This window comes from Schistocerca gregaria, chromosome 3 (assembly GCF_023897955.1).
Source record: "Schistocerca gregaria isolate iqSchGreg1 chromosome 3, iqSchGreg1.2, whole genome shotgun sequence".
Classification (NCBI taxonomy): domain Eukaryota; kingdom Metazoa; phylum Arthropoda; class Insecta; order Orthoptera; family Acrididae; genus Schistocerca; species Schistocerca gregaria.
This window is the reverse complement of record NC_064922.1, coordinates 607,858,782-607,882,304: the sequence shown is the minus strand read 5'-3', so window position 1 is coordinate 607,882,304 and position 23,523 is coordinate 607,858,782. Positions and strand designations below refer to the sequence as shown.

Genomic DNA, 23,523 nt, shown 5'->3' with positions numbered 1-23,523 from the left:
TCTCTCTCTCTCTCTCTCTCTCTCTCTCACACACACACACACACACGCGCGCGCGCGCGCGCAGAGGAATAGATAAAGGCACTAGTAAATTACATATGACGTGAGTATAATACAATCTCCAGTCTCTGTAATGTATAACAGTGCAAATTCCATTGAAACTAAAACAATGTGAAACAAAATACGTTTATTTTATACATACTATCGTTCTTTAATGAATAAAAATAATTATGTTCCAGTCACCTGCACAGCACGGATTATTATTTTTTATTGGAGTATCATGTATGAACAAGGTGTCTAAAGGTAAAGTTTATAAACTATCACAGAAACTTCTTTCTGACATCTCTCTTCACATGTTCAATCTATAGAACTACTGTAGAAACCTACAAAAGTAGCTTCACGAAGCCTTCTGCTTCAGATTAACAGCCAAAAGTCTTTTGCAGTAGGTGGCTGTCTTGAACAGCACGTAGGCCACGATGGACGCCATTGCAACAACGATCCCTATCACGTCGAGCAGCAGCAGCTGCCCCAAGCTCAGGTCGAGGGCTGCACTGCGCATGTGCGGAGCTCCCTTGTGACGTATCACGTACTCGATCCACCAGGCGGCAGTGTCCAGGGACCTCTCCTGGTGCTCACGGAATACTGCCGAGAACCGCTTCATGTTTTCTCGATAGCTGTCGTAAAAGGGGACAGGTAGTCATAGGCTACAAACAGCAATTCCGAGTAGCTGCAAAAGAATAGTGTAAAAAACAGCTAAACACAGTTAATGAAAAAGTAGGTGAACATGAATAAAAACAAAAGTCAGTGGTTCAAATGGCTCTGAGCACTATGGGACTTAACATCTGTGGTCATCAGTCCCCTAGGACTTAGACCTACTTAAACCTAACTAAACTAAGGACATCACACACATCCATGCCCGAGGCAGGATTCGATCTTGCGACCGTAGCAGTCGCGCGGCTCCGGACTGAGCGCCTAGAACCGCGAGACCACGGCGGCCGGCAAAAGTCAGTGTGCACTACGATAAAGTTTCTACAGTCGGCATGGAAATGACTTTTTTAAATGTAATAACAAAGAGGGGAAGTAAATTATCGCCATAAGCCATAAGATAGTAATCTGTGTGAGGAATAAAGTTCACCAACAGAAATTGTCCATTGTATGTCTAAAACAATGACATATCTCGCGCAAGTTAATAAAGAAACCCCTATTATTTTTAAATATTATTTTGACTAGGCGAAACGAATGAGATGAAATTAAGGCTCATCTTTTGGTGACATAGACATCAATAGGAGTAAACAATAGTCAAACTAGAGGAGGAATGAAGTGGCTGTCTGTATGTTCCTTTGATAACATTAATGAAATTTAATATTCCTGTTCTTACCTGTCGTTTCCAAGAACTGTGTGAATGGCTTTCAGAATGGTATCAGTAGTGACATCTCCGAACAGCAGCTGGTAGCCAATACCAGCTTGTACCATCTTAGCCACATTGTGATACTGGTCTCCAATAAATGGAATTCCTATCAGGGGTACTGCAAAATAACTTGCTTCATTCATGCTCTGAAGTCCTCCCTGGGTAATGAACAGATGAATGTTTGGATGTGCTGGAAAAGCAAAAGAGAAGTAGGACAAATGACATTTACAGTGATGTGCCTACAAGAACTAGTGTACTGTACAGAAGCTTACCCAAGACGTCCTGCTGGGGCAGCCACTTGGCTATCATAACGTTCTCTGGCTGTCCAGGCAGGCTGTCTCCCTCCCACTTCCAGAGTACCCGCTGTGGTAACTGCACAAAAGCTTCCAAGAATGCAATTCGTTTGTGCTCGGAGATTGTACTACCCTTCACATTAGTACCAAGACTGAAGTAAATCACACCGTTTTTTGCACCATCAAGGAAATCCTGGATATTCTGCAAAATAATTAATATCCTTTTGTATACTCAGTCATTTTAAATAGGAGATGTGCCTTTCAAAGCACCACACAAATAAGTTAACCGTTTTTGATTAGATGCAGTAAATCCTTTCCAATCTTGAATACAATAAATGCTGCATTTAACGTTTTTGTGAAAAAATAAAAACAAATTTTATAAGAACAGCAAAATCAATGTCAAATTATTTTCATCACAGTGTATTATCCTATAAGTACCAAAACCAATTATCACATCTACCTCTAACTCATTATTACACCTTTTTCCTGATGAATACTAGTCGTCAGCAATGTGAGAGAGTATCTATGGAGTTAGGATGTAATGTATATGAGCTTGTGATAAGATGCTGATATGAATTAAATTGGTGTTCACCGATACACATACTTCATGATAAGTGAGGAAATTTAAATCACTCTGTAGATGAATAAGTTACATGTAAAGTTTTTATATGCTTACCAACTGTCTAACAAACGTTATTTTACAGTGGCAATATTTTTGTTAAATCTAAGTAATATTAAGTTATTGGATATTCAGCCTCAACCCAAAAATTCTGCGATTTTTGCATCACAATACTTTCGAAATAGGACTAGTAGATTTAACTTTTATCCCTTATGTAACATATACAAATACACTCTTTTTGAAAGTGAGACTGGCAGTTATTGACAAAACTTCACAAGAATTAAAATATTGTAATTTAGACTTTCTCGCCGAATATGGATGATGATGTCTTTCTCAGGATATCATCTGAGTCAAGGTGTCGTTCTGTGGCATCCTACTTGCCATCTTCAGGTCTGATAACATGAGAAGACTTCATCATCAAGAACGAGAATGTACTCTCAAGCTTCTCTCACTAATTAAGACTGCCATAGAGCTGTCTACAACCGATTTCAAAATGAGCACCATGTATTAGTACCATGTACATTAATAAAAGTCAGCAAAACAAATTAACTTGTAGGAACACCAATTCAAAAATTTTCTATCTCACTCAGCGCTACAGTTTAAGAGATTAGGTTCCAGTTTACCTCCAAAAAAATTGATCCATAATTCTAGTTCTCATAAATGTAGAGATCCCGCAATCTTATAAAGCACACTTTTTTGTATTATAATTACACTTTTCTCATGGCCTATTATGAAACTGCAATTACATCGAATAATTTGGTGGTTGAGATTTTGTCCAACTTGAAAATGTGTCAATATGTGAAGTACATTTCATGTGACTCGATGGTCCTTTTTATCTTCTGGGTAGCATCACAATCTTAATAAATCAGAGAAAAGATATCATTCCACAAGGCTGTATTTTAAAAATCTACTTCATTGAATCCTACTAGTTTTGAGTGTGGTCCAGTTTCAAGTGCATCTACGTCCACATCCAGATTAAAGTCGTTTTCCTGCATGGTGGTTCTATGTAACTAACCACTACTGAGACAATCTTAAATATTTGAAAAAGAGACATTATGTATTCAATGGAAAGCATTACATCCAGTACTGTACTAAAAAGTTGCTATGTGTACCTATTTATGTCTAAGAAAATGATTCTTTTGAACACTCATATAGCTACCAAATATTATGGACTTCTGTAACTGATTAGTCAACCAAGAAGTGAATTAGCTATCATTTAACACTGCAAAACTTTACTTACGTAGATGAAATTGTGACATTCAGCGTTACATGATTCACATACATCACAGAAATTTTAATTAATAGGTCGTTTCTTACTTATAGTTTTGATTTCGTATTTAGTAAGTTGCATTTTCTGTGGCTAAGCACTCCTAAAGCATAACAAGCTGTATTTTGGATGATCTTCAATGGGATATAAAAATATTGCAATGATTTCCACAGTTTGTCAGACATCAAATTACAGTCATTTTTGAGGAAATAAGACTGCAATTATTTTTTCAAATTTTAACCACATGGAGGATTTCTTCAAGAGAGAATTATGTTTGTTAATATTCTTTCAAGAAGGAGCATCTCGAGTTTATTTACATTCACTGTAATATCCCACATTCAGATACTTCTCTTAATCACCCAGTAAGCATTTTATGTTTAATTTATGTCGTTAAAACTGTGTGTTTGTATACTGAGATTTGGTAAATATTTTCAGTATTCATATCACATTGTCACTATTTGCTTTTAAAACTTTCTGGCAAGTACCACATGGTATGAATCATATGAGTGGAATTATAAATTCAAAAATTGTATGTTTTTAAATCTTTACTTCTATGAATTTCATTTTTGGTAGCTTTGATAGTCATAGTATCCATCTCTTAACGGTTGGAATATTTATTGATTTTTATGATAATTGGTTCTCCTTGTGCTGTAGTTACATACTACTGTCTTTTCTTCCTCTCATTATCTTTCAGTTTCCTGTATATATAACAGTATTTAAAATTGGCTTTTGGCTTTGGTCTCCTAGAGCACATACATTGGTAGAGCTATTACTCGGTAAGTTTTCTTTTCATTTACTATTGTGAGCTGTGTGCCTTTTAAATTTAATTGTTAGATATACTTTCGGTTCGCTCTCCACAATGACTAAGAACACTTAGTTGACTGATCATCATAGCAAGAAATACCATTGTTACTGTCGACTGTAGTTATTGCTTGTGTAACAGATACATACCTCACAACCTGAACATTAGTCAAGACGTAATTTGTAGCTCCTGGAAATTTTAAATATCTAGATGTATTTGTATGGCTAATACTAAAGATTCCATAGCTCAGTATTTCATCAACTTTATGTAAGATATCAAATGTAAACAAGTGATACACAAAACTCTCTCTACCAGGTAAAAAAAAATCTTGCAGGGGGTAAGACAGTAGCTGCTAGAATTACAAAGGCAGTGTGAGTTTTGTATATCTGGAAGCAATCTCCACAGCAATTCTAAATGACAACTTTTTATTCATTGACTGCATCTGTTTAGCGATATCCTACAACTGAAAATTCGACTTTCAGCCAGTGTCTGGTGGTTTAGCTACAATCAGTAATAAATATTAAGGACATACATACCCTATGGAACAGATATTACCATTACACAATGCTTACATGAAACAATCAAAACTGATAATTAGCAAAGACTACTCAAATTCTGAGAAATATTGTCAACATGAGTGCGATTTTGTATGGCTCTTTTCACCACTGTTTTACACGCCACCTGTACAAATGATAAAAATACATCTCTGTAACACAACGTTTCGTAAAAGTGGTAGAAAAATAAAGGCTTCTTTAAATAATTTATGAGTACTTAAGAGATGGAAATGACTTTGGGGGACTTGGTTTCATGATGTCTAAATATCCCAGTATTCTACAAAATACTGGTCAAAACAGCAGGAGGAATCTACGACATATTTACAGCAATGCCGAAGTCTGCACTTCAGGCGCATGAAGGCGCCATAACACAAACACTTTTGGTAGTATGAAGTAATATAATTTTCTGCAAAGTTAAAAGTGAAGAGAATATCATAGGACAAGTGGCCTCATTGATTGTACTATTAGGCGAAACATGCATCCATACATTTGAAAAATAATTTAATCGGAGATAGTCGTGAAGAGATGTCTCGTAAATTGATTTCATCACAGTTAACTAAACCTTCTATCTTGATACACCTGCTGTACACGAAATCAATGAACCAGGGCTAATGAGAATTCTAGTCGACTTTAGCAACAACGTTTTCAGTCTTGTCACACGAGATACAACAATAGAAAACGGTACTTCCTGCAACAAGAAATTATTTGAGTTGGTCTGCTAGTACATGACTGCTTTCCGGTCTTGAAGTTCGTCATCAGTTCTATAGTAATATTAGCTGTCCACTTCCTTTGTTCCACACATTTTGCAGACCAACATGTTTGATGGATTTTGTATTTTTAGCTTGAACTGAAAATATTCACGGCCCTTCAATAGCGTTGTTATAATCAATATTCTTAGATTAGGCATTATTTTTTCATAGAGTGACAAATGACAGCGTATTTATTCGTTTCTCCAAGAAATACTTTGGTGTGTGAAATGTTATGTAGGCAACATTATTGTTGATTTCATACTGCTTGTAACAAGTTCGCGTGCAATATATTATGACATATACCAGAAAAAAACTTTTTTCCATTTCCATTTCCAGTTTCTCCTGCTCCACAAAGGTGTTGCCTCAGTCACTGCTGTTTACAGACTGTATGGCTTACTTCCCTCGCTTCCTCTAGGTAGCGCGCCAATTTGCCCTTGCCACTTCCGTTTCAAATAAAAGCACACTGGTTTTTACATAACACCTGTTTTTTACATTGCTCCTAGGCGTGATCAGTTCTTAAATTGTCAAATTTATCTCAACATTAACAATTTATACATACAAATATTTTTAAATACGAAATTTCATCTGAAAATTATTTAACGTAATAAACAATTTACATAGAATTTTACATACATTACTTACGTACAATGCAAAGAACTTCAAACTCCAGTGTAGCACACTTTACTTTACATCTACAGAAAATATAGTACCAATATGCAAAATTATAAAGCAAAAAATTATAAAAATTTAAAATAACCATAAACAAATAATGTTATAGGCTGTGCTATTTGTTAAGAGCTTTTTAAGTCAGATCAGGATTGCTAAAGACATTCTGAACCAACTGCAGCATCTGTGATATCTGGAAATGACGCATCTGGTGATACTGCGAAACCAGATTAAGGAAATAATCAAAGAAAATAGTGATATCTTCCACGTCAGTACCGTATGAAGGACATGATGATATTATGGAAAGATCTGATACTTGGGAGACTCATAGATGGTGACTACTCAAAATTACGATTGGTGACTGAAAAGGAGTGGTGAAGTGAGGAATTTTACTAGTACACTATGTACTGCATGGAGAGTTTCCTTCACGAGACACCATTTGGGAGATCAGAGCCTATCTATACACCACAGTTAGTAAGAATGATTTGTACTCGAAAGGATAGGCCATTGTTTGAGTGCTGAGTAGAGCTTCATCTTAGACCGCCGTAGCCACAGAGTCGTACAACCAGTTATTTATTGGTTTTCTTCTGCTCTTCTGTTCATTTCATTGGAAAGGAAAACATTGCCACGTCACTGTGTTTGTTTTGACTAACTAAAGTAGTAGAAAAGGAGTAGCAAAAGTATTGAACTCCGTTTCCAAAAGTTCCTTTACAAAGGAAGTAGTACAAATATTGACACAGCACAATTAGCTCATCACTAGAAAAATGAGTTCTCTAGATATTAATGGCCATGACACTGAGAAACAAACAAGATCATTAAACTGAACAAGTCCCCTGAAGTCTAATGGATTCCCTGCCAGAGTTTATACAGAATCTGACTCAGACTCTCTTTTGACCATAATATACCGTAGATCTCTTTGGATCTGAGCCCATTATTTACTCACACCTGCTTACAAGGAGAATAGCAGAAATGGTTCACAAAATTGCCATGCAATTTCACTGACAGCCAGCCCTTGTAGGATCTTAGAAGAATTTATGAGCCCAAATGTAATGAGATATCTCGAACAGAATCACCTCTTCCGACTCCAACCAGCATTGATTTGGAAAGACTCAGGCATACGAAACCAAACTAACATTCTTCCCATAGGACACCACGAAAGCCGTGGGTCAAGGCAAAAACGTAGGTGCAATATGTCTAGACTTCCGTCAAAGCATTTGATTCAGACAAATACGGGCGATTATTAACTAAGTCCAATCATACGAAGTTTGTGATTCGGTTAATGATTTCTTTCCTATCTACAGATGCAAGTCTAATTTAACACGCATCTCAGGGATACGTGTTGCTACGCTTACTGTTAATGCTGTACGTTAATGACTTGGTCGACAATATTGATAGCGATCACAGACTTCTTGCAGATGCTGCTGCTACTTATAATGACCCCCTTTCTGGAAATAAGTTGCACAGCTATTCAGTAAGAGATTATTAATATTTCAATGTAGTGCAAAGATTGGAAACTTGCTTAAGGTATTCAGAAATGTGAAACTGTCCATATCAGAAAATACAAACACGTTACAGTCCTTGAGTACTGTGGCAATGAAGCACAGTTCGAATCAAAAAACTCATAGTAAAATCTGTATGTAACAATTTGTGGGGATATGGAATGGAGAGATAACGTAGGCCTAATTCCAGAGAGAGAAGGTGGCAAACTTCGGTTCATTGGTAGCATACCGCGAAAATGTAGTCATTGTACAAAGGATATCGCTTAAAGGGGCGCAGAAAAATTCGTTGAATGGTTCCAAAAGTTAAAATTAACGTTATATATAATAAGAGAAAAGTCAACAGGCGCTTCCTATGGCGGAAATCGTCGAAATGAAGCAACGGTGCACCTCGTGACCAAATGAATGGAGTCAATGTGAGAACTTGTGTCACTGCAAAATGGAGCAACCCATTGACATGAAATTTTGATTCAAGTTAGGGGTCACTGTACCGGAGACTCATGGGATGTCAGTACAAGTGTACGAAGGTGAAGCAGTAACTAGGAAGTGTGAATTACGTGATTTAAACTTTTTAGAGACGGAAAGAGAGGACTCGTGGGTGAGCCACTTTTGGGGTCGGCTGTCAACAAGAACAGTGCCAGACAACATCGAACAAGTGAGACGTGTGCTTGCGGAGGGTTGGCAACTGTCTTTGAGAGTGACAACAGAAGAGTCGAAGATAAGCAGAGACGGTGTAAAAAGTATTGTCCACAAATATTTAAAAAAAGGCGGATGACCTGTGCCCGGTTTGTACCGCACACGCTAACAGAAGAGCAGGAGCAAACACGGATGGAAACGTCTGCACGTGTCATCGACATGTCTGGCTGGCATCATCACTTTTTGCAAGCCATCATTATAGGATATGGGACCTGGTCCTACCAACACGATCCAGAGACCTACCGACAGTCAGTGGTATGACTTCATCGTCTTTCGCGAACCGAAAGAAAGTCGGCTGGCAACATCCAAGATTCCGTCGACGATGACAGGCTTTTCCAACAGGAAGGGCTTCATCTGTCAGGAATTACTACCCGAGGACCAAATCGTCAACATGGAAGTTTATGACTGAGATTTGAAACGGCTGCTACAACGCATCCGGCGGATTCGGCCACAACTGTACCTGAGTGGACGGTGGAATCTCGTCGACGATAACGCCCGTCCGCATGTCGCTATCTATGTGCTGAACTTTGTCCCACAGCGCAAGGTGATTATTCTGCAACACCCTCCTTATCTTCCAGATTTGGCATCGTGAGACTTCTTTTTGTTTCACTTTAATTTGACACTGGTAGGCACACGCTTTGAAGACGTTGCAGGTATCCAACAACGCGTGGGGGCGGCGATTTCATCGATTCCACAACAAGCGTTTGCCAACACCTTTACAAACGGTATCAGAGGTGTGCTGTAGCTAATGGTGATTACCTGAAAGCCCAAAACCCCGAACAAGCCTCGAAAGGCCTAACAGTATGTGCCGACTGCAGTATCATCTTCAACCAACAGGTGTCACTGGATGCGATTATGGAGGGCGTGTGGTCACCTCTCCACTCTCCCGTTCGTTGTCAATTTTCGTGACCGAAACCGCTACTTCTTACTCAAGTAGCTTCTCAGTTGGTCTCACAAGGGCTGAATGCATCCCACATGTCAACAGCTCTCGGTAGATCCGGATGGTCAACCACCCGCGTGCTAGCCGAGCCCAACAACCCTTAACGTCGGTGATCTGACAGGAAATGGTGTTACCACTGCGGCAAAGCCGTTGACCAGTAAAGGTACTTTGTTTGTAGCCCTTATTTCCATTATTCTCTGAGATCATTGACATAACTTTTCAGATGCACCTTGTACTGAGGTGCCCAAACTTAAAATACTGCTCAAGTGTATATCCATATCAAATAGGACTAACATAATGAATAGAAAGTTGTACAGTACGAATAGTAACTTGTTTGACACAGAAGAGAGCGACGCGGATACTGTAGCAAACCTGAACTGGCAGGCTACTGAAAATGGGTGTCAACTAATCTACAACACTCTAACAAGCAGTGTTCAGAACTCTAGGAAAATACTACAGCCACAGGGGAGTGCCATCCACCACACAGTTTGCGTAGGAGCTGAAACTATCACTTTCGGGCTATAGACTACATATCTGCATCTTTTCATGTGATGCCTTTACTTAGATACATATTATTGTCTTTTACTTCTTATTTTGATGTATTTTAGCATTTCATGGCGGTGTATAAGAGAGTTCCAAGCCCAACACTATTCGTAGCAATGCTTAATCCATATTTAACCATGAATGTTGTCGTTGAGCGTAGACGAAAACTGCGGAGGATTCTGCAAACTTTTATTAAATAGTCACCTACGGCCTTACGTCATTGAATACACCGGTTATAGCCAGATCACCGAAGAAGAGTAACGTCTGGCGTGGATAGTAATTGTATGGTTGACCGTATGGATAAGCCACGTGCTACTGGCTATTTTCCCTTTGCTTTTTTCGGCAAAGTTGAGATGGGATGGTGGCATAAAGTTCCTGACCACCAGACTTCACGCCGATGTCTCGGATTATGTTCTAAGCCTTTCCGCAGCGTCTCTTGTGGTGGAAAATGTGATACTGTTGATGGTGAGCCGTCTGCCAAATGTCGATGTTAAGCTCAGATGCCCCCTGATGCTATTCGAACGGAGTAGGATTTTACACACAAACACACACACATAAATACACACACACACACACACACACACACACACACACACACACACACACACACACACACACACACACACGATTCTCATACTTCGCGAAGGCATGGTGCCATCGTGGGCAAACTGCAGAAAAACCTAGACTGCTGGATCAGCCCTTCCCGAATCTCCCAACCAACAGCGTCTAAGTACTGTATTGTTTCACTGCTCGTTGAAAGAGATTAAATTTCTGGAGGTAGAATGAAAACCTGGGGATACTTACTGAGGCAGGTACAAACACACAGAATAAGTGGTGTTCTGCAATACAGGAGTTTTTTGTAAATGTTCTTAATCATTTTTCAATTGGGTTATGTAGGAAACTTGTCAACAATTTCCTTCAAAATTAGACTCTTGCTCATCTCAGCAGAAGAGGCGAGTTTCTCATAGAAAGTCTGGATTATCATATAAAAGCGATTTCACTGTAGAAAATATTCTAATGTTGCAGTTCCTATCTGATAATTTCTTAAACCTAGAGTATCGATGACGACGTTTACTTCTTGCCTTCTCTTACAATACCATCGTTGATTATACCAATGTGTGCTAGTAGCTCTTCTGGAATCTGTCTGGCAGTCTTCTCAAACTTGTCAGTCTCTACAAACATGCAACCATCGGTGGCTGACATAGCTCTGTCATTTTCTTCTGACAGAAATCATTTGTATGTACACATTTATATTCGCAGCCTAACGTCGCACATAGTGCATTCAGTGATATGTATGGCAATCTTTGACCAATCTGCATATGATACATTTATTAGGTATTGCAGTGCACAGTCAGACGATATTGGAAATGCGTCGTGTCCACAGTTCTGTGTAATGGATCAAGATATGTTCAGTTACTCATAAAGAGTGGAAGGAAGAGTTCTACATTAATAATTTAAATATGAAATTATTGTTCTGGGTTAACACACAATAAATGTTACTACTTACCCGAGGAAGTGGCTTCCGCTGTTTCTCTAGATGTAGTCCCGTCACCTCAATGACATTAGGCAACAGTGGCCGTGGGTAATTCACGCTGAAGTGGTTGTTGACAATAAGAAGGCTGAAGTTTCTGTCAATTTCTTCCACAGGGGGGTGATCAGGGTTAAAATATTTCCTAATCAGTTCACTTTGCGATGGCATTGTTACGTAGTTCCATGTGTAAAAAGTTCGAGCCATAGCATAGGCATTATATAGTCTTTCCCAGAAAGACATGTGGTCTGTGTAGCCAACCAGCATATCGGGACAGTATGCTGGGTTGTTGGGATTTCCATAAGAAGCGAGAACTGGAGCAGGAGCGCCCAGAGACACGAAGCCAATTGTTGGTGGAGATCCCAACTGGTGAATCAAGCCATAATAGCAATAATATACTAACCTCTCCAGAATAACTACGTCGAAAGACGGTTGGGACCTGCAAACAAAAGTAAGACATCAAAATATCTTAGTATTAAGCATTTTAGAATGTAAAACATATCGCTCAATTCAGACAACATAATTACCGGAGAAAATCCTTCATCTGTTGGGATTCTAATTGGATCTCACACATCACCTTTGCTGTAGGACACCATGCTTCCATTACTTCAACTGGACTTTTGTCTGACATCGAAGTAAAGTCAAATGTTTTTCTCCAATAGTCGTATGTCATCGATAGATCAATTTCTGTAAAATTCTGGATGTTTTTCTGTAGGAAAAAATGTATTTTAGTAAGTACTTGCCACAAATATATTACACGATCAGTAATGAACTACACAATAGTGTCCAACTTCTAAGTGCGGCGTGAAAAACGAAAACTGAATGAGAAGAATCTGAAACTCATAGTATAACTACAATACACAGTCAGCTGAGTAGAATATCAATTAACACGATATTCTGTTTTAAGTTCCTTTCTCTACTGCATGAGCTTGTTTGTCAGTGGATCAGGACCACTTTTTCCCGCCATATGGACATCTTCTGAACACTGATTCGCTGGCTACAGTCCACATGTGCATAAAAGTACGCCAGACAACGACCATCGTCACAGCGGAGCTTGCTAACGTATGTCAGTATGGTATTTCTCGACTCTGAGGTGTGTGGCTCGAGACCGGGCGTTGGAATTAATTTTCATCGCCTGTATTTACCTGGCAAAGGGATTGCGGCTGATGTGTAGTGCCCTTGAACACAAGACTTTGCGCCATTAAGCTGGGCTAAATACCAGACATCCCCATAACGGTCCATGGAGTGAGGAAATGACAAACTCTTGATTGAAATCCGTCCGTTGGATGGGAATATTAAGCTGGGTGACCCCTTGGTGCCTGCTCAAGAAGAGGCTACGTGCTGTCACATGTTTCACTCTTTCTCTTCTCACATTTTCATACAACACAAATATACCCATTACAATCACCTACACGTAACAGACGCATTTAAGACACAACTGTCATACTGTCACGAGCTGTGAAGAAAGGGATCATGCAACGAGGTAACAAAAGACCTAATATCGTGTCGGACCTTTTTCTCCCTGGCGTAGGCCAGCAACTCGACTTGACATGCACTTTACAAGTTGTTGGAAGTCCCCTGCATAAATGATGAGCCATGCTGCTTCTATTCAGGATTTTGTGCACGAACTGACCTCTCGACTGTGTCCCATGAATGTCCAATGGGATTCATGTCGGGCGAGATGGGTGGCCAAATCATGCGCTGTAATTGTCCAGAATGTTCCTCAAACCAGTTGCGGACAATTATGGCCCAGAAACATTGCACATTGTAATTCATACAAATTCCAACGTTGTTTAGGTACAGGAAGTCCACGAATGGCTGAAAACCAAGACAACCATTTCCAGTCAATGATGAGTTCCACTCCATGTAAACACAGCCTGTACCATTATGCAGCCGGCAACCACCAGCTTGCACAGTGCCTTGTTGACAACTAGGACCCATGGCTACGTGAGGTGTGCACCACAATTGAACCATACCATCATTTCATATCAAATGAATCGAGTCTCATCTACCCAGGCCACAGTTTTCCAGTCTCTGGAGTCCAACCGGTACGGTCACGATTCCAGGCGATATCGTGCTGTTATCTAAGGCACTGGTGTCGGTCGTCTGCTGCAATAGCCCATTGAAGCCAATTTCACCGCATTGTCCTAACGAATATGTTCGTCGTACGTCCTACACTGATTTCTGCGGCTGTTTCACACAGTGTTGCTTGTCTGTTAGCACTGACAACTATAAGCAAACCCCGCTGCTGTCGGTCGTTATGTGAAGGCTTGTAGGCCACTACGTTGTCCGTGGTGAGAGGTAATAGCTGAAATTTGGTATTCTCAGCATACTCTTGTGACTGTGAACCTCGGAATATTCAATTGCCTAACGATTTCCGAAACTGAATGTCACATGCGTCTAAGTACTATTCCACGTTCGAAGCCGATTAATTCCCGTCGCGTTGCCACACTCGGTGCGTAAATCTTTTTACATTAATGAGCTGAGTACTAATGACAGCTCGGCCAATGCACTGCCCGTTTCTACCTTGTGTAGGTGATACTATCGTCGTCTATATTTGTGTACACCGCTATCCCATGACTTTTTGTCACAGAACTGCAGTGCGCTGATGAAGAAAATCCTTTTCTATTAAGCTGCTGAATATACACATAGGAGTCTCCCAAGCCATCAGTAGCACTGAACTCTCTTTTGTGACGGTTCTGACATACACGTACGTGGTGTCGGCAGTATCGAGACTCAACATGAGTGAGAGGAAGAAAATGATCTTCATAGGTGAATTATACACCATTTGCAGTTTAGCATCGCACGTCGATCTAGGGGCTAATGGCTGAAAGTACGACGACACAGTACCCAGTTTAGAGACTAATGAGGTGTCGTATTGGGTTGGTCACACTTCTGCTTGTCATCGACTGAATGTTTCTTCTTCTGTCAACCTCAGAGATGACGTACTGTAACCACGTGACCGAGAGATGTGGCTGAGGCTCGGAATGAAGGCGGTTCGAACCCCATCTGGCTATCTAAATTTAGAATTTCTAGAATTTTCCTAAATCGCTACGGAAATAAACCACGATAATTCTCTCGAAAAGAAAGCAGCTGATTTCATTTACCTTTTTTACTAAGTACCGCTTTTAGATCGTGCAAAAGAAGCTACCTGTTGTTAAAACTTCATTATTTAAGCGTTTCGGTTGGGGAACATCATCTGAGAGTCTTCCAAAAACGTCACAGTTGACACGAAAGCACAAGTTAAATTTTAGATTTGTGGTAGGTTCCTGTGGCACCAAACTGCTGAGGTCATCAGTCCCTAAGCTTACACAATACTTAACCCAACTTAAACTAACTTACGCTAAGGACAACACACACACCCGTGCCCGAGGGAGGTCGAACCTCGACAGGGGGAGCCACGAGAACCATGGCTAGGCGACAGCAGAACGAGTGGATAGCGATCGCGTCACACAACTTAAAGATGACATATTAAGAATAAAGGTAATTAAATTCATTGACATACAAGTTCACGCAGTAAAGAAAAGAACTTAATAGAGAATGTCGTGTCAAGTGTTATTAATAGTAACATAGGTGCACAACTGACTGCATACTGCAGTTATAGAACCCAACTATCATAACATGTTACCTGGTGGCATGGTTGTACTGACGTTAGAGTGTATCATCAAAAGTCAGCTGACAATTACTAAAACTTATAATGAAAATTCAGAGGCACAGGAAGGTGCAAAAAAAAAGAACATCGTGAAGGAAGGAAGATGTAGAGTTTAGCACCCCATCGACAATGAAGCCATATAGGGATAGGCCATGAGCTCGGAGTAGGGAGAGATGGGGAAGGAAATAGGCATTGGCCTTTACAAAGAATCCATCCCGGTATTTGACTGGAGCAAGACAGGAAAACGATGGAAAACCCAAAATCTCCATGGTTGGGCTGGGATTTGAACCGTCGGTCTCCCGAATGGAAGTCCAATCTGGTAACCACTATGGTACCTCACTCGTTAACATAAAAAATACACACATTAAAAAAGTTTTGCATCAACCCGGTTCCCAAGACTCCTGTAGATAGACGTTTACTGTGAATATTGTATCACAGACACAGTCCCTTTGACTGCTCAGAGATGTCACTAAAACCTCCCAAAGATGTAAACAACCATGTATGGGCAGCGCCCATTTTATGGAGGGGACCGACAGCAGATCAGTTCCAGTCATTCCACCAGGAAGGAGATCACACCTCTTGTCTGTAGTTCAGCCATGCCTAGGCGGGCAATACCGCGGTTCAATCGCGTCCGCATTGTTACTTTGTGCCAGGAAGGGCTCTCAACAAGGGAAGCGTCCAGGCGTCTCGGACTGAACCAAAGCGATGTTGTTCGGATGCTCAGCTTCGCCCAGGACGCACAAATGCTACCACAGCAGTGGATGACCGTTACCTACGGATTATGGCTCGAAGGAATCCTGACAGCAACGCCACCATGTTGAATAATGCTTTTCGTGCAGCCACAGGACGTCGTGTTACGACTCAAACAGTGTGCAATAGGCTGCATGATGCGCAACTTCTTTCCCGACGTCCATGGCGAGGTCCATCTTTGCAACCAGGACACCATGCAGTGCGGTACAGATGTGCCCAACAATATGCCGAATGGACCGCTCAGGATTGGCATCACGTTCTCTTTACCGATGAGTGTCGCATATGCCTTCAACCAGACAACCGTCAAAGACGTGTTCGGAGGCAACCCAATCACGCTGAACGCCTTAGACGCACTGTCCAGCGACTGCAGCAAGGTGGAGGTTCCCATCTGTTTTTTGGTGGCATTAGGTGTGGCCGATATGCGCCGCTGGTGGTAATGGAAGGCACCGTAACGGCTGTGCAATATGTGAATGCCATCCCTCGACCGATAGTGCAAACCATGTCGGCAGCATATTGGCGAATCATTCGTCTTCATGGACGATAATTCGCTCCCGCATCGTGCACATCTTGTGAATGACTTCCTTCAGGGTAACGACATCGCTCGACTAGAGTGGCCAGTATGTTCTCCAGACATGAACCCTATCGAACATGCGTGGGACAGATTAAAAAGGACTGTTTGTAGACGACGTGCCCCACCAACCACCCTGAGGGATATACGCCGAATGGCCGTCGAGGAGTGGGACAATCTGGACCAACAGTGTCTTGATGAACTTGTGGATAGTGTGCCACAACGAATACAGGGAAGCATCAATGCTAGAGGATGTGTGACTAGGTATGTGTACAGCAATCTGGAGCACCACCTCTGAATATCTCGCTGTGTATGGAGTTACTGGTAAAGAAGTAAGTAATTTAAACGCCATGCATTATGCGGTAGTTTTTCACCCAACTCATTGCTTCTACTCTCCTACATGCATCTATGTGATTACTCTGCAGTTAACAACTGCCAGGCAGAGGTTTCATCAAATCCGCTTTAAGCTACCGTTCCACTCTAGCTTTCCGTGCGAGCTCAGATTTCTCTTGTTTTATGATCCCAGAAAAATATTTTCACACTCTGTGGAGTTGATGATTTTCATGAGAAGGTCCTGCGGCAGCGAATGCCGCCTTTGTTTTAGTAACTGACGTCCCAATTTATTTATCATATCAATGGTGATCTCCTGAACTAAATGTTGTACAATGACAGTAAGGTACATGGGTACCACGTTTAGCTGAAATCGGTCCTGTGGTTTTGGAGGAGACGTGGAACACACACACACACACACACACACACACACATACAAACGTTTTTATAGTATTTATGGACATTACATTTCTTTACGTCGAATGTTTATACCTGCTCACAAGAGCGCAGAAAACACCCGGAGCTACGAATTTTCGCCCTCTCCGCGAAAAGGAAGCTGCACTTCTAACGACTTGTTCCTTTTTCAGTTTTCACTAGCACAGCCAGAGAGGTGGGGCAATCATTACAACAATGGCCCGAATTTGGGAGGACGACGTTTCAAAATCGGACCAGGCTATGCAGAATATGTTTTCCGTGATTTACCTCATCTGCCACAGGTAAATGCTGGGATGGTTCCTTTGTAAAGAGCAGGGTCGATTTCCTTCACCATTCTTTAAACATTTCCAGCTTCTGCTCCGTCTCTATTGACCTCGACGTCGACGGGATGTTAAACCATAATCTTATTTCCTTCACTCATTTTCCAGCATCGCTGTTATACATTTCCGCATCTCTTTGAGCTTATTCGACCTTTTATTTGGCACCTACCTCTTGATAATTCATTTCTATTCAATTAACATGTAGTGGCAAAAGCCTTTGGATCGTTAGTCAACTACTCTCTTCATAGCTTAAGCGTACTAATAAGATACTGCGCTTCGTAACTGCGTTTGTCTTCGACACCGCCTCGAGATATATATAAAATACCCGTTTCTTCGGTTAAATATTTATATACCAGTTACACTGCAAATATTGTTTACTTTAGAATATAAGTTACACAGCGCACATCTTCACACAACACATCGAGTGATGCATCCAATCAGCCACTTCCAACGCTATGCACACCTACCCCTTAAATTGTGAGCTGCTAACGAAGACAGAAGTTCCATCCGCGGGTACCACTGCCCGTGTGGAGCTATTACGGAGTAGCGGCTGCCACTTGGAACGGCTTCGGGGAAACACAAAAGTGTTCGTATGCTTTCTAGAAGTGTGGCCATTGTGCTGATTTCACGAGACGTCAGGAGTTTAAAAAACTCCGAGACGGAATTCTGAGACTACCTAGTGCCGTGGCAAGGCGTGAATGGTAAGACTATTGGTTTGTTGTAAATTAATGAAATTTGTGTCAGAGGCACGGGCGTCACCAGTACTAAATTATTGGGGCGGAGGGACTCAATACATACAGTGCATATCACAGGGGGGAGGGGGGGGGGGGTCTAAAAATGAGATCCCCTTGTAAGGAGTTGAAAAAAATTAGGACCTCAAACCACTTTCTGGAGCATTCTCAATGCCTCAGAACAGATATCTCAATAGCACTTAACACTTCTAAGGCGGGTCATTTTAAGACTGGATTACCGACTGTAAAAAAGTTATATTATATTAATATTTAAATTTGTCGACAGTGTGTGTACTATTACTATGTATTATGTCCTAAATAACCGTGTTTTCAAACTCAATTCTTTTTGGTGAGTAATACAAGCGCATCTGATTCACTGGAACGTTAGTAAATCCTGAAAAGTGTAAATTCTTACTGCACAAGAGCTGTTATGGAGGACTCGCGTCTGAGTCCCCCGTCCCCGGGCCGTGATGCTCATGGCTTGAGGAAAAGTAGTTTAGTTTCATGGCCATTGCCAGAAGAAATGTATTTTCGCTTCATGGCTATTCAAGACGAGGAGCGTGGAGAATATTCGCTTCTCTGTTCGTGAATATACCCATCGCGGATCGTGTTATTGCTTCACACGTACATTTCACTGGTACTATTATTTTAACAGTTATTTTAAATATCGCTCACCCTTGAGCGAGTGAGTGACTTTTCAAAGTTCCCTCCCACTCTCTGTCTGTAGAAGACAATGTCTGTCTGCCCTAGCGGACGAATAAGTGATAAAGATGCGGATGCCACGTAGACAGATCACACATGATCTCGCATATGATTTGCAGAGAGACGAGCAGCGATGAATAGGGGTAGAAGAACCGCAGTTGACTTGCGACAAAGGACGCAAGAAAGAGCTGTGCAGGAACTTTATGTGCATCCATTACTGCTCTTTCAACTATCTTACAGAGAGCATACCACGATGCTGCCAAGCATGTGTTGTGGCTGCACGTAACCTTTATTTTGTTAATTACAAATGTCAAGTACAAACACCAGTTTTCTTACCCTTTCTTCTCAATGGATTCATCTTTTAAATCTCAGTTAGTTAGTTAGTTAGTTCTGTGTCCCATGCATGCCCGTAAACGTTATTATCAGGAATTTTCTGAACTAAATGAAAGGCTGTGGAAACTGTTACACGTCTCTATACTTGCCAGTTATAGTTTTGCGTACGTCTACTTATTTCTGATCAAGAGTTGCTGTATGGTGCGGAAAATGTTGTTAAGAAAAAAATCACTTAAGTCTTCTTTTGCAAATACTTCTAAGGTCCTTCATACATGCCATTCCCATAGAAAAAGTTATCAAAGAGGTCCGCATTTCACCTTGTGCCTAAGTTAGATTCACTAGAACGAAATGAAAATCATTTTTCTTTCTATTACTGTCTTTATGAACTGGTTTATAACCCTCAAACTGCGATGAATTGTGGGGAATAAATTTCTGCCGCGGAGGTTCGAGTCCTCCCTCGGGCATGGGTGTGTGTGTTTGTCCTTAGGATAATTTAGGTTCAGTAGTGTGTAAGGTTAGGGACTGATGACCTCAGCAGTACCTTAGAACTACTTAAACATAACTAACCTGAGGACATCACACACATCCATGCCCGCGGCAGGATTCGAACCTGCGACGTAGCGGTCGCGCGGTTCCAGACTGTAGCACCTAGAACCGCTCGGCCACCCCGGCCGGCAGCAGTTAAGTCCCATAAGATTTCACACACATTACATTACATAACAATAAATTTCTTCAGGAAATATATGTACTGTAAAGCTGTGGCCAATATTCTCAGTTACCTTACGATTATTTTAATTACTTTCCTTTGAGCAACGAGTGCTTAGGGAAGGGTTATTACAGAAAAGGTCACTTGTGGACTTACGCAGAACACACTAGCGGAAAACCATCGCAACACTAAGAAGAAGTAGTGCGACATAAACGAATGTAGATAGGCATGTTGTCGCACCTGGAAATGATTTCTTTTCGAATTTCGCGTCTGTCACGTAAGAGTGGCGCTATTAGGCCCACTACGAGGATGCAAATCATGTATTTTCCAAATACACGCTGTTAAGGTCATCTGCGTTAGTTACCTATCACACTGGACGTGGTGAGTTGGTGTTACTCAAGAATGGCTTTCACGCGGCAAAGACGCCACTCTCGACACATCACTGAGTTTGAGCGGGGTCGTACAACAGCGCTACGAGAAGCTGAATGTTGCTTCTGCAATACTGCGGAAAGACTTGACAAGAATGTAACCACTGTATACAATGTCTCGCAGTGATGCTCACGTGAATGTGCGGTTGCAAGAAGACCGGGCTCTGAAGGGCCACGCGGCACTACCCAGAGGAGAGACCATCGTGTTCGGCGTACGGCTCTGGCGCATCGCGCTGCATGTCCAGCAGCAATCTGAGCAGCAGCTGGCATCACAGTGGCGCAATTAACTGTTGTAAATCGTTTACTTCAAGGACAGCTCAGAGCCAACGCCCTATAGCGTACAATCCACTGATGCTAAACTACCGCCATTTGGGACTTCAGTGGTGTCAAGCGAGTGTCACTCAAGGGCACGATGTCGGTAAGCTGTGTTCTCTGATAAAAACTGGTTCTGCCTCGGTGCCAGTGATGGCTGTCGTAGTATAGAAAGAGCCCAGTTAAGGGCCTGTTGCCAATGTGTCTTGAGTGCTAGACCAACACCGACTCAAAGGAAGGCCTCGGCGCTAGTTGCTGACGTCACGTCAGCTAGGCACTGCGAACGCCAGGTCTGTTGCAGACATACTCATAATGGTGGTGTCTCGCTCTCTGACACAGGAAAATGTGAAACTATTGGCGGTAGCTGACCAACACACATTGTTCTGAGAGTTTTCTGCAATCAATTAATTGTGCAGTTCATTACACTTCTTAACAAATAGTGTACTCCTGAATTTAAATTTCCACCTGTTTTAAGGATTGACATACAAAAACAACTTCATGGTCCAGCAACAACAGAATTCGTGCTTCTTTACCTTATTTGTAAATCTGAGGAAGTTACCTTTGTAATGGGTTGCTTTTACAAGAAACTGTGAACATATTGGTGCTCTTCTTTAGGTATCTTGGTTGACTGTGGGGTGAGGAGCACTGAATGTTAATGAAATATCTTGCTATTGTACACGTTGGGGGAGGGGGTGGGGGACAGAAGAAGAGGCAAAAGTCAGATGCTTGTTTTATCAAATAGAATTTTGTTATCTCATAAAGTTTCTCCTTTCAGTTGCAAGAGGGGAATATTTATCTTTTCTAATGTGTATGTTTAAAAAAGATTAAGCTCAGCAGTATTTTCGATGTATGAAGCTATTTTGTTTCCTGTTTAGAATTCCTTTCGTTGAAAACGACTGTAATCTAATGACTGGCAACAGTTGGACATTTACACATGTAAATTAGTTCACATTTCCAGTGACGATGTCAAACGAAAATAAATAAAAGAAACGAGTTAATCGTAAGGGAGTTGGGGTAAGTTTCGATAACAAAATGGATCAAGTAAATATAGTTACTTGAGTGTAAAATTTCCGAAGCTTTCAATGGGGCAAAGCATCTTCTCATATTGATCTACGTTTGTTTCGACAGGATTAAGTAATACAGAACTATGATCTTCATTTGTAGCTTTACGATAGTAAGAAAATCTTTCGTGTAAATAAAACTGCAGAATCCAAACCAATACCAAACATTTTGTCCAAAAGTAAGAGATTTATAGTGATAAGCACGGCCAGGCATTTCTGCCTAGCTGATGTGACGTCACCAACAAGCGCCCAGGCCTTCCTTTGAGTCGGTGTTGGCTAGACAGACACATTGGGCCTAAGTCTGGAGTTACGATCTGTAGTTGAAATATTTCGTATGATCACACATGGTTATCCTGTGCACCCTGACTGCAAATCTGTACATCAATCTGCTGATCCAAAATCCACTCGAGAGTATCCGCAAACAACTTTAACTGTCCCTGTACTGACCTACCATGTGCAACAGTGCAATAGGCTGCTGTCGCTGTCTGCACACGCGCATCTCTCGCACGCTCTGTCCTTAGTACTTCGTTGTGACGTTACGATTGAATGAGCGAGAGGAGTAGAGGGGGGCGGAGGGGTGAAACTCATATAGGGACTTCCAGCAACACGATCTTGGTTCGCTGCCTGGCCACTTGGAACGCTGCAAGTTTATCAAGCAAATATCTCATCTTCTTATTGGGTGATTTAAATCCTTCCATATTTGTTTTGATTTCGTTCAGGGCAAATGGAAATGGAAATGAGCGTTTGGCGTCATTGGCCGGGAGGCACCAAGAGGGGCAGGTCCGGCCGCCGAGGTACAGGTCTCATTACATTCGACGCCATATTCTGCGACCTGCGAGCCGGATTGGGATGAAATTATGATGAAGACAACACAACACCCAGTCCCTGAGCGGAGAAAATTCCACGACCCAACGGGAAATCGAAGCCGGGCCCGTAGGACGGCAATCCATCACGCTGAACACTCAGCTATCGGGGCAGACCGTTCAGGACAGAAGTTGGTTCATAGCACTGTGTAACTGACAGAGTACAACGTCATGTGTTTATTACATTCCATGAATTGCACTGTTAATATTTTACTCGTTGTTTTCGTGTCATATAAAACAGAAGCTGGTTTCGTCGTAAAATTTTCTGTGGCCATTTGCTCCCCCTGTGAACCCGTCTGTGAGCTGATCGACTTAAATGCGTCGAAATTATTTTGTTCGTATTCTTTTTAATTTTTGTTAGAATCCGTTTATCGTACCTTCGCGCACTTAATGGAGAACTCCACGTTCGCAGCTTTTGACAGAATTGCTATTCAACTTTATTACAGCTTCTCAGAAACAGCTTGGAATGATGTTCCTTCTTCCCATTTAGTGTACTTTTTATAATTGACAGAGTACGTAGTTCTTGAGCCAGATACTATTACGCAGCAAAAATATTCTGCATCGATGGTCATTTTTGCACATGGGATTGTGTGATATAGTGTGAACATACTTCCACAGTACTGAATGCTCCGGTATTTGGTTAACTCTAGTTATAAACAATTCACTAGCAGATCCAATGATGAAAGCATGAGAATGTGTATAATTTGCTTTTAAATTTCCGTCAGGGTGGAAAGATGGTCATAGCATACTGATTTCTGCTAAGATGTATTGCTT

The 23,523-nt window shown here is 41.3% G+C and overlaps 1 protein-coding gene across 5 annotated transcripts in view; it reads right to left on the bottom strand.

Moving 5' to 3' along the window:
• Positions 1-169: 169 nt before the first annotated feature.
• LOC126355739 (UDP-glycosyltransferase UGT5-like) overlaps positions 170-23,523 on the bottom strand; it is a 77,070-nt gene continuing 53,716 nt past the window's right edge. For all 5 annotated transcript variants that reach the window (XM_050006115.1, XM_050006117.1, XM_050006116.1 and 2 more), the window contains 5 exons: positions 12,086-12,267; positions 11,538-11,997; positions 1,678-1,900; positions 1,376-1,595; positions 170-671 (listed from right to left, as the gene is read on the bottom strand). In XM_050006115.1, coding sequence (XP_049862072.1) covers positions 395-671; positions 1,376-1,595; positions 1,678-1,900; positions 11,538-11,997; positions 12,086-12,267 — 1,362 coding nt within the window. In that variant the 3' untranslated portion in view covers positions 170-394. The remainder of the gene's footprint in view (positions 672-1,375; positions 1,596-1,677; positions 1,901-11,537; positions 11,998-12,085; positions 12,268-23,523) is intronic.